This window comes from Mauremys reevesii, linkage group 1, assembly GCF_016161935.1.
Source record: "Mauremys reevesii isolate NIE-2019 linkage group 1, ASM1616193v1, whole genome shotgun sequence".
NCBI lineage: Eukaryota > Metazoa > Chordata > Testudines > Geoemydidae > Mauremys > Mauremys reevesii.
This window is the reverse complement of record NC_052623.1, coordinates 331074378-331091600: the sequence shown is the minus strand read 5'-3', so window position 1 is coordinate 331091600 and position 17223 is coordinate 331074378. Positions and strand designations below refer to the sequence as shown.

Here is a 17223-nt window from a genome sequence, read left to right as displayed (position 1 = left end):
TCGACAAACCTCTCCGGTCTCACCCGACCTTGTTACCTACATGTCCAGGAGGACGGAGTTATCGGTCCAATCTGGTTGATTGTTGTGGGAGAGACGTGTCATTATTCCACCACCACTGAGATCACAGATGTTAGAACAGCTACATTCCGGTCACTGTGGAATAGTGCGCATGAAGGAAGTCGCACGAAGCTATTTTTGGTGGCCTGGATTGGACAGTGCTATTGAAGAGAAGGCAAAAGCTTGTATGTCATGTCAGGGTGTGAGGAATGCACCCCAGTGGGCACCCCTACACCCATGGGACTGGCCTGAAAACCTGTGGCAACGTATTCACGTTGACTTTGCTGGCCCCCTTGAAGGAAGCATGTTCTTGGTGGCAGTAGATGCCCATTCTAAATGGCCAGAAGTCTCTCTAATGCAGTCCACTACTGCAGAGAGTACTATCCAAAAACTATGAGGACTCTTTAGTCGTTTTGGTCTGCCAGAACAACTTGTGAGCGACAACGGACCGCAGTTCGTCTCTCAGGAGTTTCAAAATTTTATGAAGGCAAATAGGATACACCACGTCACGTCAGCACCATATCATCCATCCACCAACGGATTAGCTGAAAGATTTGTGCAGACAATGAAACACGCTTTGAAATCAGCAAGGGGACAACACTCCATTCAAAAGCGTCTGGATACCTTCTTACTTTCCTACAGAAACACACCTCATGCTACGACCCAGGCATCCCCGGCCTTTCTAATGATGGGACGACAGCTGCACACTTGCTTTGATCTGCTGAAACCTTCTGAACCCCAACAAACTGTGCAACATCAGCAGCAATATCAAGTCATCAGACGGGCACCCAGAGCAAAAAGACCGAACCTTTAGCCCGGGACAGCCAGTTTTGGCTCGGAATTATACTTCCAGAGCTAAATGGGTCCCTGCCACAATCATCACTCAAACAGGACCTGTTTCCTACACAGTCCGGACTGCAGAGAATCTTACCTGGCGGCGACATGTAGATCAGCTGTTGCCAGGTCATGCCAGTCCTCAGGACACATCTGCAGTTGAGTGGTCTGACTTCACCTCTTTTGGTGAGACACCGAATCACCTGTTCCTGACTGTTCTCCTCCATTACTGCCGGCGGCTGAGATACCCCTTTGCCCAGCACGAGCTGATACCACCTCCTCACCTGTTCGTGCTGCGGACCCTGAGCCCATGGTACTTTCGGGTGCAACAACACCAGAAGTTCGCCATAATCCACCTAGAGACAGAAGGCCTCCTCATCAGCTGGATCTTTAGCTAGGGCGAACCCACGGTTATGGGGCAAAATAATCCCCAGGGTTTAGCCGGGAATGGAGGCAGTCTACCCTCCTTGTCTAGTCTAGTGTGTGTTTTATTTAGGGGATGAATATGTTGTGTATTTGGTTGTCATGGTTTTTGTTCCTATGGCAACTGAGTTAGATTATTAGGGGATAGCCCAGCCAGCTTCGGCCGGTTGGGTGAGCTCTGTGTCTGTAAATAAAATGGTAGTTTTGTTAGCTGTCTTCTCTCTGGCCTCAAGTGATTTCTTCCTAAACCGGCTGCCCCCAAGGATATAACACATGAGATGCAAGAGGAACTCTTAGCCTCTCTGGACAAGGCCAAGGAGCTCTACAAGTGGTATGCTGACTGTCAGTGCCAGGGAGGACCGGCATTCATCTTCGGACAAAAAGTGTGGTTCTCAGCCCAAAATCTCCATGCCAACTGGCCATGTCCTAAACTGGATCAATATGTCGGACCATGGTAATCCACCCAGTGACCATGAAGCTCCAGTATGACAGGTCCCTCGGAGTACATCCAGTGTTTCATATATCCCTGCTTAAAACCCTACATTGACAACCCTTTCCCTCATCAGTCTCAACAACTACCCCCTCCAGTGTGGGTCCAAGGACATGAGTATGAGGTTAATGAGATACTGGACTAAAAAATAAAAATCAGACATGGCTCCCTCTGGTACCTCAGACTGAGAGGTCTATGGCCTAGAAGAGCAGTCCTGGGAGCCTGCATCCCACATCCATATGCCCAACCTTGTGGCAGCCTTCCATGAGGCCCATCCTGAGAAACCTGGGTCCTGTGGGGGTAAGGGAGTAAATGTAAGGCCACAAAAGGCTAAAATCTATGCCTGTAGAGATAGCGGGCAGTTAACAGCTCCAGGCTACCACCCAGCAGCAGCTGTAATCAACCTATGCTTCACTTCCTATGATCCACTGTGGATACAGATCATGGGAAGTTAAACCCAAGGTGAATTCCAGGAAGTGTCCAAGCAACAATGCAGATCTTCTGTAGCTGCCATGACCATTCCTGGTCTATGGTCTTGATCTCTTGGCTTGACTGTGGCTTGTTTTGGACTTCACCTCCTGATTTAGCTCCTCAGAATCAACCCTGGCCTGGAACTGACTAGGAACTCCTCTGCTACTCCTGTTTGCTCCTTGGCCCTGACTGCCCTTGTTGGGATCCTGACATCATCATATTCTCTTTATATTCCACACAAATCTGTGCATCCCTCCTTGCTCTCTGCCAGCCCTGACAAGAAAGCATAGAGCCTGCATAGCTCTGCACTATTGTCATGAGCATTGCAAGTACAGGATGCATGATCCTGTGGTATTTGCAGAGCCACAAGAGGAGCCATGGGGACCATTACAATGTCTTGGAGGCTAGATTGCTGTGGGAGGTAAAAATAAACAATTCAAGGTTGTTGGTTGCATTCACAGAGAAGCTGGAGATGGTGGAGCACTGGTTCTGGGCCTGAGAAACAAGTACTGACTGGTGGCATCACATTGTCATACAGGTTTGGGATGATGAGTAGTGGCTGAAGAACTTTTGGGTGTGCAAGACCACATTTCTGGATCTGTGTGCTGAACTTGCTCCACCCTTCTAGCACAGGGACACCAAAATGAGATTTATGCTGACCAGTTCAGAAATGAATGGTAATCAAACTGTGGAAACTTGCAATGCTAGATTGCTACCGGTCAGTTGGGAAATCCAGCACAGGGGCCATTGTCATGCAAGTGTTCAGGGCCATTAATTGCCTCCTGCTACCCAGGACTGTGACTCTGGGCAATATGCTGGATATAGTGGATGGTATTACAACAATGGGGTTCCCAAACTGCAGTGGAGTGACAGATGGCATGAATATTCCTATGTTCCTATGTTAGCACCAGACCACCTTGCCACGGAGTACGTCAACAGAAAGGGCTACTTTTCTATGGTAATGCAAGTGCTGGTGGATCACCAGGGACGCTTTTCCTATATCAGTGTGGGCTGCTCAAGGAAGATGCATGATGTGTGCATCTTTGCTTTTAAAGAAAGGTGCAAGCAGGGTCTATTTTTCCCAATCAGTGCATCACCACTGGGAATGCTGAAATGCCAATAGTGATCCTTAGAGACCCAGTCTACTCCTTGCTTCCCTGACTCATGGTACACCAGCTACCTTGATAGCACCAATGATTGCTTCAGCTACAAACTCAGCAGGTGCACCCCATGAGAGTTGAATATGCATTTGGTTGGCCTACCTGGCCTTGTTTTTTTGCAGCCTGGTATGAATCTTGCAGTGATTGCTGTGCATGTAGTAATATAACATTGTCATGCACCTATTAATATTGTCTCTGAATGATGTTATGGGTTCTGTGACAAAGTGAAGTAACAGGAAACTGGTGGGTGTTAATCCTGCTCAGCACTAACAGTGTATGTTGTGTACTAATAAAGATTAATTTTGCAGCAAAAAATAGCATTTCATTCTGTAACAGGAACTAGGCAATGGGGAGGAAAAAGCCATTCAAAACGTAATAAATTAAGGGAACAGAACTAATGAATGGGAAAGAACACTCCATTTTACAGGTACACATACACGCTTTCACAGGTCAGCATATGTGAAGCTGTGATTGATTGTCTTTAGTGTCCTCTCCCCCAACCCAGGTGGAGTGATAAGGGTAGTGCACCGACCCCTGATGCCACATAGAATGTTGGGGAGAGGGTATAACAAGGTCCAGATATCTGAGTTCATTATGGGCTGCAGAAGGAGGTGAGCATGGGATTGTTGAACCTGCAGGTCTACCAGAGTCTGCAAAATCTCTGTTTCTGTCTGAGAAGTGCAAGCATCTCCTGCTGCATGTCCCTCTCCTTTTCTTGTGTCTTTCTCCTCTTTACTCTATCCTTCTCCATGCTATCTGCAAGAGTCATCCTCCAGGTCCTGGTCTTGTTCTCTGATGCAGCACTGGCTTGCAGGATCTCCTGGAACATGCCATCCCGAGTCCTCTTCTTTCTCCTCCTTATCTAGTTCGGGTATGGAGGGGGAGATGCTGAAGTCCACAATAGCAGCAGCTGCAGATACAACACACATTGTCAGTGTATTCACAATGGAAGCTGAAACTTAAGTTACTGAACTCACTCACTTCCATACAGCATTAGCCAAGGTGAGTATGGCCCTTGTGGGAGGATGGGTTTGGAGAAATGAGTGGGAGGGGGCTAGCTCGCTGGCATGATTATAGCTGTATAGGGCAATGGAAATGAATGCTGGCACTGTTTTTTCCACAGGTGGTGGTTTTAGCCGATCTCACTCCTTAGCGTAATAGAGGCAGGGAAAGCACAGCTGCTCCTGGTAGACTTTACTGGTGGAAACTTAGGTGCCTGGGGATTTTAGGCACCCACAAGTTCAGGCAGCAGCTGAGCAGTGGTTTTATGGATGCCCATGGTGCATAAATGTTGTACATAAGTGACTACAGTGGCAGGTAGGTGCCTAAGTCACTCTTGTGAATACAGCTCTGAGTTACTAATTTTTTATTAAAGATAAACAGAATTGTTGACAGTACAAAGTACTTTCTTACATATCTGTTAAAACAAAGGGAGTGATTTCCTACACATTTATTAAGGTTAATCTCTCAATGACGTGAATAAGAATGGGGAGAAGAGGTTGCTCCTCATTGAAGAAAATGGTATGAGAGATAGTTACAATGATCATTTACCCAGAGACAGATGTGTTAACAGAATAGCAGTGGATTTGTTTACTTTGAGAAGGAATGGAAAAAATACTAAAAAAATTAAGATTTGTTTTTAATTAAAAGCTTAAATTTTGCAGAAAAGTGTGGAATACTCATGGGATCCATAATTTTATTTCAAATGCTCTAAAATTAGGCAATTCCTTTGAAGAGAAAATCAAGAGTCAAAGAGAACTCCACTGATTTCAGTAGCTTAAATCATTCAGGATGGAGAACATGTACGTACTGTTGAACTTAAAAAAGCCAAAATCAGAAGAAAACTTTATTCTTTTGACACTGAAATTTGACTTCCTATACAGCCCCATTGTGAGCAGTGGTTCTTTGGCACAATGGCCTCTGTCGTGCAAAAACGTACATGTGTGTTTAGTCATATGAATACTTCTATTGGACCATATTCTTCAGTCTGCTAAATTCACCTTCACCATGTTTGTGGGAGGAGGGGATATGTTGAGGGTGGGGTAAGTGTGTAGGGGGTGCGCCGAGGATGGAAGAGGGCATGGTGGAGATGAGCTCCCGTATGTCTGGTCCCTGTCAGAAATTAGAGTGGGACCCAGATCTTAATGGCTGAGTATGAGTGAACTGCAGCCAGCCCCCTGCAGCTGCTCCTGTCCACTAGGTTTGGGTACAGCTCTGACTGTGAAGAATTGGTGCCAGTGACTTCAGTGGGATTATACACATGCTTAAAGTCTTTGCAGTAGTGAGGCTGACAAGATTAAATATGCTTTAATAATACAAGTCCTGATATTGCATAGGTACATTAAATCAAGTCTAGCTTTAAGCTGTGTGATGTATTAGCATTCTTAGGGGGTGCAAGATGGATAAACTTATTTGATTCTTATAAAAAACCATCCATTTCACTAAAATATACCCTGTGACTCAGAAGGAAAAACACATGGACCTTCTCTTATTCATACTAGTCTGAGAGAAGCTATGTTCTCAAACAAATATGAAAACGGAATAACATGGTTGTACCAGATATTGACACACACTGTGGATGGGTGATCATTATATTTTAGAGAGGTTAATTTTTCTTTCCTTCTCTAGGGGTTAGTCCAAACTAATCTTAAAACCCCTAAATTATGTCTTCCATCACTCCCTCAAGAGACTGTTCTGCAGCCTAATGCAATCTACTTTCAGGAACCCTTTGCTGCTATTCAGTCTAAATATTCACTTTCTTAAACATATATTAAAAGGAGGGTTAGAAGTGAGACACCTTTCCCTAGGGCACCAGATCTAGGGAATGGTTTGTGGCTAAAGCCCAGACAGGCCTGGGGAGATTCAGGCTCTACTTCTGTCTCTGCTGCATATTCCCTGGGTGACTTTAGGTCAGGGGTTCTCAAACTGGGGGTTGGGACCCCTCAGGGGGTCACAAGGTTCTTACATGGGGGGTCATGAGCTGTCAGCCTCCACCCCAAATCCTGTTTTGCCTCCAGCATTTATAATGGTGTTAAATATATAAAAAGTGTTTTTAATTTATAAGAAGGGGTCACACTGAGAGGCTTTCTATGTGAAAGGGGGCACCAGTATAAAAGTTTAAGAATTACTGCTTTAGGTTTATCTTCTCTGTGCCTTAGTCAGCTTCTCCATCTTTAGGTACGTAATACATACTTCACAGGAATATTAAGGAGCTTGCCATTAATATTTTTAAAGCGCTGGGTGATCTTAGTATAGAACATTTTATAATTTTAAAGGAAAGATATACAATATTATTATATGTAGCAACGTGCAGTAAAACAATATTCCCAAGTCAACACTGTTTCTGAATTAAATGGAGAAAAAATAGCAAAGGAAAAGTGACGAGGTTTAAGCCCCAAAGAAATAATTCAGTACTGCTTTAGTAGACTGAAATTTCTTTAGGGCTGGGGATTTGTTCCTGTAAAGAGTCATGGATGTTGCTGGAGTCCCAATCCTGCAATCAGATCTGTGTGGGAAAGGAGTTTTCCTGCAGGGATCTGATTGTAAGATTGAGGCTTGGGTGTGCACATCTTTCATAATGAAAAGCACAATAACTTGATATGCAAGGTTTTTAGCATATCATTACAAATTCAAAAATGGGCCTATTCTGGTGGAAAATACTGCTCAGGAATGTGAAATGTTTCAAGCAAAAACCTGCCTGTTTCCTAGCAGGGCTGCTGTTTGCATCAACAATTAGTGTCCTCCCCTAAATTTCCAAATGTGAAAACCAGACAGTTTATTAAAGCGCTGAGACGAGCGACGGGGCACATAGGCGGGGAACTTCTGAACCAATTTGCCAGACAAAACCAAACCGGGGAGTTCTGCAGGGCTCCCTGGCCGGCCCTCCCCAGCTCCGCTCACGCTAATGCTATAGTGGCACCGCAGAATAAGCAGGGCTCTGGAATAAAAAGCCAGCTCGTTCCGCCCCACGGGGTGGCTCCTGCTGCTGGGGAAGAAACAAGTGGAGGTGGCTGTTCTCGGGAAGATGGAACAGGCTTAGCAGGGACTGAAGCTCGTCCAGCCCTGGGGGCGAGCCCGTGTGCGTGTGAGAGGGGGAGCGCAGTGCGTGCTCCCCCCGCAGCGCCAGCCAGAGCCCGGCGGGGAGCCGCTCGGGCGGGGAGGGAGAGAGGGAGGAGGGGCCTGGTTACGCATTGCGGCTGGAGAGAACCTGAGGCGGCCGGGAGCGGAGCTGCCGGCGCCGCTGCTGTCAGTGCGGCGGGGGCGGGAGCCGGTCGCTTCTCCGCCAGCCAGGGAGCGCTCGGGGGGCGCGGTGCTACCTAGTCAGCCAGTCCCTACAATGGCTGGAGCGCGGAGGTGAGAGCGGCAGCCCCGCGCCCCGGCTCGGAGAGGCGGCGGCGGAACCAGCCAGTGTTTACCCCGCCCCCCCCACCACACCATGTCGGCGGGGCAGGACGAGAGCTCGGTGCGGGTCGCTGTCAGGTACGGGCGAGGGGCCGCCGGGGGTCGCTGCTCCGGGGCAGGGGGCTCGGTGCCGCGCATGACGGGGGCGGCCACAGGTGGGCTGGTACCTTCCGGCCTGGAGCGGTGCGGGCAGGTGGCTGCCGGGGTCCGGGGCAGCGTGAACCCACCGCCCCGCGAGGCCTGGGGGCAGGCCGCTGCCTGTCAAAGCTGCGGGGGGGAAGCGGGGTCACTCTTCTCTCCGCTCCACCCCAGCCCAGCCATTGGCCCCGCAGCGGCGTGTGAAACCGGCTCATTGTATTGGAGTGAGTGGGGGGTCTTGCTGAAAACTCCTGCCTCAGATGCATGGCTGGCCAGAGACATCTATGAAGGGAGTGAATACATGCTCAGCTTAGACTTCAAACATCGTGACTCTAAGCAGGGTTTCTATACAATAGAAGAACAAGTGTGTATTTTCCGTAGTGTGTGCAATATCTTGAATTACGTTCCAGTGAATGCGTTGTACGACACATGCAGGCAGTGTTGCGAATATTCTGGACTGGATACATTGCAGTCACAGTATCTGCAAGTTTCTACTCATGGAAAATTGCAGCATCACTGTACTGCATGAAAAATTAATGACGTATTTACAATAGAACAAGTGTATCAGCTTAGTTAATCTTAGTAATCTCTCTAATTGAGTGTTTCCCAGGAATGGTTGAAAATTATAAAAGAAAAAATAGTGTTTGTCTCACAAAACTTGAGACCATTTACTAATTCAATAAGATTTAAACATCTGCATACAAACCATGAATCTAATCCTGCAAACCCTTACTCATGAGTGGTTTCTACTAACATAATAACCTCTGACTTCAATGGTGCTATTTGCATCAGTAACGCTCCCAAGATTGGACTCTAACATTCTAATATTTTAGGATGGCAAAGGCCTCAATCCTGGAAAGACCTTTGCAAGTCTTGAAGTTTATGTACTGTGAACAGTCCCATTGACTTTAATGAGACTATTCAGTGCATAAAGTTAAGCACGTACAGAAGTGTTTACAGGACTGGAGCATAAATGATTTTAAAATGTCAGCTGATTCAAATGACTTAAATCTTTTATCAGAGATAAAAATCTGTCAGTAAAACTGGATTTTAGGGCTTTCCCGTTCTAAGAGACTTTGTTGCTTCAAAAGATTCCACAGTAGTTCAATACATTTTTCTTAAATTGTCTTAAGATCTCTTTATGTAGTCCTTGTACAAGTGCTCTTGTTTTGGACTATGCAAGCTGTCAATTGGGTTTGAGTTACATGAAATAATTATACTGAATGATGAAATGAATTCTTCACTGTGTATTATGCTGGAGCTCCAGCATAATGTACAGGACTTTAAAAACTCCATTTCCATCACTGGATATTCAGAACCTGAATGTTTGTTAGTTTGTTCAAGGGTCAAATCGTAAGATGCAAAGGGTGGAGCCGAAGTATCCCAAGAGATGTAGAAGCAGCACTGTTACTGGGTGCTGATTTTATATCTATCTATCATCTATCTATCATCTATCTATCTATCTCTGGGGGCCATTGGATGACCAATGCAGAGGCAAGCCCATTAACAATGAAATGTGATGGATGCTGTACCAGTGTTTGTCAGACTTTATTGCACTGTGATCCCCTTCTGACAACCTAAATTACTACGGGATCCCAGGAAGGGGGATTTGGGGGAGGGACCCAAAGCAGAGGCTCAAGGGCTTTAACCATGAGGGTGGGGAAGAGGCACTGTAACCTGAGCTCCACTATCCAGGGCTGAAGCTGAAGCCTGAGCCCCTCTGCCCAGGGATGAAGCCCTCGGGTTTCATCCTTCATCCCTGGGTAGCGGGACTCAGGCTTCAGCTTCAGCCCCAGACCCCAGGAAGTCTAATGCCAGCCCTGGCGACTCCATTAAAACAGGGTCATGACCCACAGTTGGAGAACTGCTGCGTCAGTTTTAAAATCAATTTTTTAATCACAGTAGTGTTTTCTGTTAGGAGAAATTCTTCCTGTTAACTTGAGCAGATTGTCATTTGTTGAAATGCTTTGCTTGGAAAACACTGAAAAAGAGATATTCCATTCTGTAATCAGGATGTTTCTATAAACAAAAGTAATTCAGAGGTGTAATCTTAAAAACAGGGTGTGTTGAAACAACTGCCTCACCTTTAAATGAAAATATTTCATATGTTATTTTGAGAAGGTTTTTTCTGGTGCAGGATAGCACATTTTTTATATATAGTTATTGTAGCTAGGAGCTAAACAAAGTCTTCTGGTACCAAAGGATTTGTATTTGCAGACATTTGATAAATAGGATGGAAAAATTAAACCTCTACCGATAGAACGTGACCCGATATAACATAAATTCAGATACAACGTGGTAAAGCAGCGGAGAGCCCTGGGCCCTTTAAATTACCGCCGGAGCCCTGCTGCCAGAGCTCTGGCAGTGATTTAAAGGGCCCGGGGCTCTGGCTGCTGTGGGGAGCCCTGGGCCCTTTAAATCCCTGCCCGAGCCCCTCTGCCAGAGCTCTGGCGGTAATTTAAAGGGACCAGGGCTCATCACAGCAGCTGGATAACCGGGCCCTTCACCGCTCGGGAAGCCGGTCCAGTCCGGCACGGCGTACCGGACCAAACCCAATATAATGCGGTCTCACTTATAAGGTGGTGAGATTTTTTTGGCTCCTGAGGACTGCGTTATATTGGGGTAGAGGTATATGGGGAGCAGGCTAGTAAAAGTGAATTAAAAATAGGCAACTGAATTAAAGACTTTTTTGTGGCTCTGGGATAAATTTTAAATACTACACAGTATATTCTCATAATCGGCAAACATCTTAATCCTCCAAATCTCAGTGCAGTTTGATAATGAGGGATTACACCCATCTTCCTTTCTACCTACGTCCCTTGGAGGGTTAATTCTTCATGCACCAGATTTATCTCTCTGCTCTTAAGATTTCTAAGAGAAGCCATTCTGATCCAGGTGTTTTAGATGGACACAATATCAGTAACTACATACAGAACTTCATTTTACGTTCTCTTTTCAGTATTTTGAAAGAAGAGTATTTCAGCTAATGACAGTCCTTACTCAATTTTGTAGGGGCAGTGTGACTTCAGTGGGTTTCAGTTGACTTTGAGGATCTGCCTTGGTGCAGCAAATTGCAGAATTGGGGCCTTAATTAGTTTTATGAATGTTTCTGTGACTGCTTGCCATGTCATAGTACCATATATATTTGTAAATGGGATGAGATAGCAAAGGTAAGGTCTTTAAAAGGCACATTTGCATTGAAGCTGGTGCAGAAAAGAACATGCCCATGTTTACTCTATACCAATGGTTCTCAAACTTTTGTACTGGTGACCCCTTTCACATAGCAAGGCTCTGAGTGCGACCCCCCCCATAAATTAAAACATTTTTGTTTATTTAATACCATTATAAATACTGGAGGAAAAGCGGGGGTTGGGGTGGATGCTGAGAGCTTGTGACCCCCCCCATGTAATAACCTCACACCCCCCTGCGGGGTTCCAACCCCCAGTTTGAGAACTTTTTGGATGTAATGTAAGGTAAAATGTTTACTAAACTGTTTTTCCACAACTACTAATGAAATAAAGTGAAGTATAACATGCTGTAGTATGATGGAAAATGATCTTTTCTTTCCAATTATCACCACCCTTAAGCTATCCTCTTGCACACTAATTGCTTCAGAGTTTTTTGCTTAATTATTGGGTAGTGAATGATGTACCAGATATTCCAGTTTAGTGAAGCATGAGAGCTGCAAGTATTTTGGCAGATAATCCAATAACTAATGTTAAACTCTGCAATCCAGAAAAAAATCTTTCACTATTGTCAGCTTCCACTGAAAGAGGCTGATTTACAATTTTGATGATTATGTGCAACTTTCACAAAGAGCTTTACTTTTAGTCTGTGTTACCATGACTGTGTTCAGTTGTCAGGCATGCTTGTTTTCAGTTAAAAATCATAAAGTCCCCTTTATAATCTAATCAATCATATGACTATTTTTTAGTGTAAAAACTACCTTTGTGACTGTGGAACTGCTGTAGTGCATTTTTGAATGCCCTTCTCATGTATGAAAATTAATCTGCTCTATCTTCTATGCGGAGTAAGCTATGAAATTCATAAAAATTTTTCATGGTGGAAGAAAGATTTGCCCAATATGGATTTCTCAAAGAAAGAGAGGCACTAAAATATACATTCCAAATTACCGAAAACAAGCATTGAAGACAAAAGTTTACTTAATTTTTCTGTTTGGCCCTGAGTGCCATTGTTATCTAATCAAAGTGACATAACTAAATATTGTATGTCAATTACTAAACCGGGTACCTAGTTTCATTCAGTTTCAGGAATGCTGCTCAAGCCTAGCTTGCTAAGAGTGAGCAAATAGATTATCTAAATAATTAATCTGCATATTTTGAACTGGTTCATTGGTGTACTATTGATTAACACTGTTACCAAGTTAGTCATGTGTCTCTAACATCCTTTATAAGAATATTGGTCATTAACTTTTTAAAAATATATCTCCAACCTTCATTTTACAACAAAGTGCTTTTCCACAGGGCTTTTCTTTTCTTTTGGAGGGAAACATTTCATCCCAATATTTCTGTGCAGGGGAAACACTTTTAATGCTACTCCCTACCATTTTCTTTTCCTCCTGCCATTGTCTTTCCCCAGTATCCTTTTTCTTTTCCCTTCAGTTCACATCCAAATTCTTTTCTCCCTGCTAGATCTCATCACCTCAACACCCTCCCCCCTCTTCCACCTGCCCCATCTAACTGTGTCTAGTATCTGTGGGGTTTACTGGGAGTAATTTTCCCCCCACCCTGATTCCCTGTGGAGCTACTCTCAGCCTCTCTTCTGGCAACTGTGCTCAGAGCAGGAGAAGAGGGAGTTAATTCCCTTTGGGTATGTCTAGACAGCAAAGTATAACCCGGGGTTCTATGACCTTGCATGGTGAGGGGGTCCTAGAGCTCAGGCTCCAGCCCGAGCTGGAAGTCTGCATAACAAGGAAACAACCCCGCAGCCCACACCCAAGTTGGCTGGCACAGGCCAGCTGCGGGTTTCTCTTTGCTGTGTAGATATACCCTTTGTGGCCCAGGAGCATATTTCCATCGCTATCAGCAAGGGGGAAAGCAAGTCACTTCCACAAAGAGTAGCAAGCAGCACGTTGTCTGCCTGCAATCATCCTTGACATGGAAGGTAAGAAGAAACTAATAGAGGGGAGTGACCTAGTTAGATTGAGGGTTGGGGGGCCAAAGAAGGGGAAGCTGCAATATGTCAGGCAAGAGATTACTAAGTCATGGACAAGAACTTTTGTGGTAGGAAAGAAAAGGGAGGACAGGATTTGGTGAGTTTAGAGATGGGGTAACGAGAAAAGGAAAGATGAGGTTGCAGGGAGGACAGAGGAGGTGAAAACAGTGATGTGGAAAAGGAGGGATTTGTATGTCACATATTGAATTTCTAAGAGGAGGCATCAAAGGGATACTTGGCAGAAATAGGAGGTTGGGAATTGGATAGGTTTGGGAGCTATTGTAGAGATAATAGTTGAAACCATGAGTATGATGAAGCCTCTTGGGAGGGAGAATGTAAACATGAAGAAGAGAGGGCTGGGAACAGCTATGGGGAAGGATGAAGACCCTCCCAAGGAAATGTGGAATAAGCAGTTGGAAAGGTTTGAAGAGAAGAAAGAAAGCATAGAACAAGCTTGAGCAGAAGAGTGTACTACTTTGAAGCTGGCATATGAATTGAGGAAGATTTGCAGAGACAAAAGGTTCTTGAACTTGACCAGGGGATGGTGATTTAGTAACCCTTGTGACTTGAAACAAGAGTGAGGGATGGGAACTCTTGGTGAGTATCATCATTTTGGGCCTTGGTCATTGGAGAAGTAGGTGAGAGAGAGCACTGAAGTTGCGAAGTGGCACTGAAGCTGTTGGAATCAAGTGCAGAGAAGGGAGACTGCAGAGCTGATGGAAGAGTAAGTTTACTTGGCTGCTGGATTTTTCTTTGGCATTCAACAGAGTAGGAGGCAAGTGACCAGAAGCTGTGTAGTGCATTCATTGGCAGACAGCAAATAGAGAGATGGATCAGAGGTAACTAAAGGGAGAGTTGAATTATAAGAGCGAGTGATCAATAGATGGTGATGAATAATATTAAAGAGCATTGTTTGGCAGAGATCAAGTTAGTAAGTACGAGTACTGGTCTGGAGGTAGCAGTCAAACGAAGTGAAGGAGAGGAAGTGAGGTCCTGAAGTCACATGTCTTTGTGGAAGTTGCAGTCATCCAGAATAAATGGGGTAGGCGTGGGAAGAATGTTAAGAGCCAGGCTTTGTAGTCCAAGGGTAGTGAGGAGCTAGAGGGATAAGTGACAGATATCAAAGGAAAGAGGAGAGAAGAGGAGAATGTGCATTCTTTGTGTTGTCTTTGATTTGTACTTTTATCTCCTGTGCCTGCAAATATGCCTTCTGTCACACTGCTGCAACAGTGCACATGATTGCAACTACTTCAACTGTGGAGATAATCATTCATGCCTTTATCTCTTTTTTTCTCCTTAAGAAGTGCCCTCCCTTTGTCCCAGCTCTCCAGACTCCAGAAAGTCAACACTGCTTCCTGCCTTCTCATGATTCAGTTCAAAAAGTGCCCTACAGGGAGTTCAAGGGGACCCTAGTGTACGTTATCTGTCAGCAAAACTTAATGTTCACTGAAACATTGAACTTAAAATAGATTTATATCTGGAAATTTCTCCTCATAATAGAGGAAGGAATATCTAAAGTATAGCAGTTTAGTAAAAACATATTATGGCCCCCTGCCCTCCATTCTGATGTTCCAGAGGGGAGACAAGGTTAGACTTGTAGAAAGAGCATGCTGATCTTTGAGTCAGTCCAAGAGCAGAGACTTGCATAGATAATTCAGTTGGCTGTAGCATGAGTTCAGAGTACACTATTTAATTTGAGGAGCCAGTTAGAATGCAGTTATTGTTTATACAGTGGAACTGATTAATATCACAAACCTCATTATTGGGACTACTCCTCTCATGGCCCACTGCTAACATGACTAACTGGTTCCATTGTGTCTTACCTCATACTTGCTCCCAAGCATTTTTTTCTGTGCAGAATTCTGTGCCAGGCACTGCCATGCCCGCCACCTTTCATCCTTTGGGTCCCTCCTTAGAATAAACTTCCAAAAGACCTGTAAGCCCTAGTTCTTGCCCCTCCCGAACAAATGTATTGGCTGAAGAGGAGAAAGACAACAGAAGACACTCAGTCATATTTGTGGCAAGATGTGGTTTGAAGCACTCTTGCTTGTTGCTGTTCTACTCCTGTCTTGTCCTACGCTTGAAATCAGTGAGTCCATTCATGGTAGTAAAGAGAAGCATGTATACAAGGGGTTGCAAGATGGTAGCTTTTCAGCTGTACATTGTAAATTTACATAATCTCTTCAGGGCAATGACCTTGACTTCATACTGTGTCTGTACAGCGCTGTAGCACGGTCTCAGTTGGTCTGCCAAGCCGCTGGGGGGCGGTGGGGAGCTACTGCCTCTCTGAAAGGCCCTGGTCACACCTCTCTGACGACGGGAAATAGCAGAGGGAGGTGGGACATCACAATTGGCATGACACGGGAGCGCTGGCCAAAGCCTGTGGCGTGCCCCTCAGGCAGCAGAGCACCAGCTAGAGTCCTTAGCACTTTATCAGTCTTCTGCCACCCCAAGGCAGGGTGGCAGGGGAACGAAGGCCCACCCGACTCCACTGCGTTCCAGCCCAGGACCCTGACAGTGGTGGAGCATCCTGCCACTGGGTCAGTGGGGATCTGTCCACAACACGCTGACCAAACACTAACTCACCACACTGTCCAGTTCCACCCCTGGGCTACTTTGTACCCGGTCTCTCCAGTGGGTCCCTCTGGTTCCTCCAACTTGTTGGGGTATTCAGCCGCCGGTAGCCCCAGCTAACCCTCAGTATCAGGCTCACTTGGGCTCAGGTTGCTGCCCGGCTCTTCCAGTTCCTCAGGGTTCTCTGCAGCCGGCAGTTCTGGTAACCTGAGTCCCTCCTCTGGGTCAGGTTTTCACTGGTCCAGGGCATCATCTCATTCAGGAACAGGGAGCAGCCTATGTCTGTCTCCTTCCCTGATGCTCTCCTCACTGGGCTAAGGGCCCCACCTTTTGTACTTCCTGTTCCACCCCTCCCCTTCCGGGGGGTGGAGTAATCTTGGCCTGGCTCCACCCACTCAGGCTGAGAAAGTGGCTCCTCACCCTCTGGTCTGGAGGGAGATCACACCAGCTCCCTACAAGCGCCAAGCATACATGTACTGTGTAAACTGTCCTGCAAGGAGATAAATAATAGAAATGAACAGTACTGACTGTCTTCAACCAGAAAGGATCTGTGACTTTCTCTTTATCTGATAATCTTTTTAAAGTAGTGACGTTCATATGTGGCTACAACCTATAATTTCTTAGTAACAATTGCACATTGGTTGCCAGCAATGAAATTCGGTAGTCTCAGTAAATATGCCCACAGTATGTACATACTTCTAAAGACAGAAATATATCCACCAATATTAAACACCAATGTCAAGTATCTGCAAGTACTACTTGGGGGAGGGGTGTGTGAGTTTAAAAAAAAAAAAAGTACAAGAAAAAAATATTAACGCATAATAGTTTTCATTTTTTCTTTCCTGTAAGCTCTGCTGTGTCTCCTCGCTTTCAAGGGGCAGTATTTAATATTGATTTTTGCATCCAAGAGCTTCTGCTATCATGAAAATATTTAAGCATAAATAACCTCCCAAAACATTATAATACACTCACCAACATATTTGCATTTTAGCACAAAAAATGCACACCACCATCTGCACCAAATTTAACAGTCATGTTTTACCCCATGAGAGTTGATCATCCATTACTTACATTGCTTGGGGCACGCGGAAATCGATGGTTGTGCTTTGCTGTGAAATGAACGTGAACTCACTCTCTGACTGAAGGACAGGAGATAATAGTTTGACTTTTCTCCTTTTATGACTTCCGCAGCTAAAGTTGGATCATATTTTTTATCTGCATGCGATGCATATGCTCAGCAGTGTCAGTCCCTTCATTTCTCTTGAAGTGTATTTTTAGGGTGAGATTTTATAGTTCCTAAGGGAGTTAGGGGAGTTGTGTGACCTAAGTGCCTTTGAATATCTCACCCTTCCTTAATACTGTTTATTTTTATTTTCTGAGGAATATTCACATTTTTATTTATTACTCCAAATACTGCCTTACTAGTATACTGTCCACTTCAGACTTTGTTTCTGAATTTTTGCTCACCACCTGTACATTGTTGAATAGCTAAACAGTAAC

The 17223-nt window shown here is 45.0% G+C and overlaps 1 protein-coding gene and 1 long non-coding RNA gene across 8 annotated transcripts in view; one reads left to right on the top strand and one right to left on the bottom strand.

The window, feature by feature from the left end:
- Window positions 1-3799: 3799 nt before the first annotated feature.
- On the bottom strand, window positions 3800-16052 carry LOC120391878. Its single transcript, XR_005591513.1, has 2 exons — window positions 14973-16052; window positions 3800-4345 (listed from the first exon to the last, which is right to left on the bottom strand). It is a non-coding gene; the product is annotated as an uncharacterized LOC120391878 (long non-coding RNA).
- KIF21A (kinesin family member 21A) overlaps window positions 7459-17223 on the top strand; it is a 148750-nt gene continuing 138985 nt past the window's right edge. For 3 of the 7 annotated variants that reach the window (XM_039516040.1, XM_039516084.1, XM_039516031.1), the window contains exon 1: window positions 7461-7914. In XM_039516040.1, the coding sequence (XP_039371974.1) occupies window positions 7871-7914 (44 nt within the window). In that variant the 5' untranslated portion in view covers window positions 7461-7870. Of the gene's footprint in view, window positions 7915-17223 lie in introns of all 7 variants that reach the window. The other 4 variants (XM_039516066.1, XM_039516057.1, XM_039516094.1 and 1 more) reach the window with 3 other exon arrangements.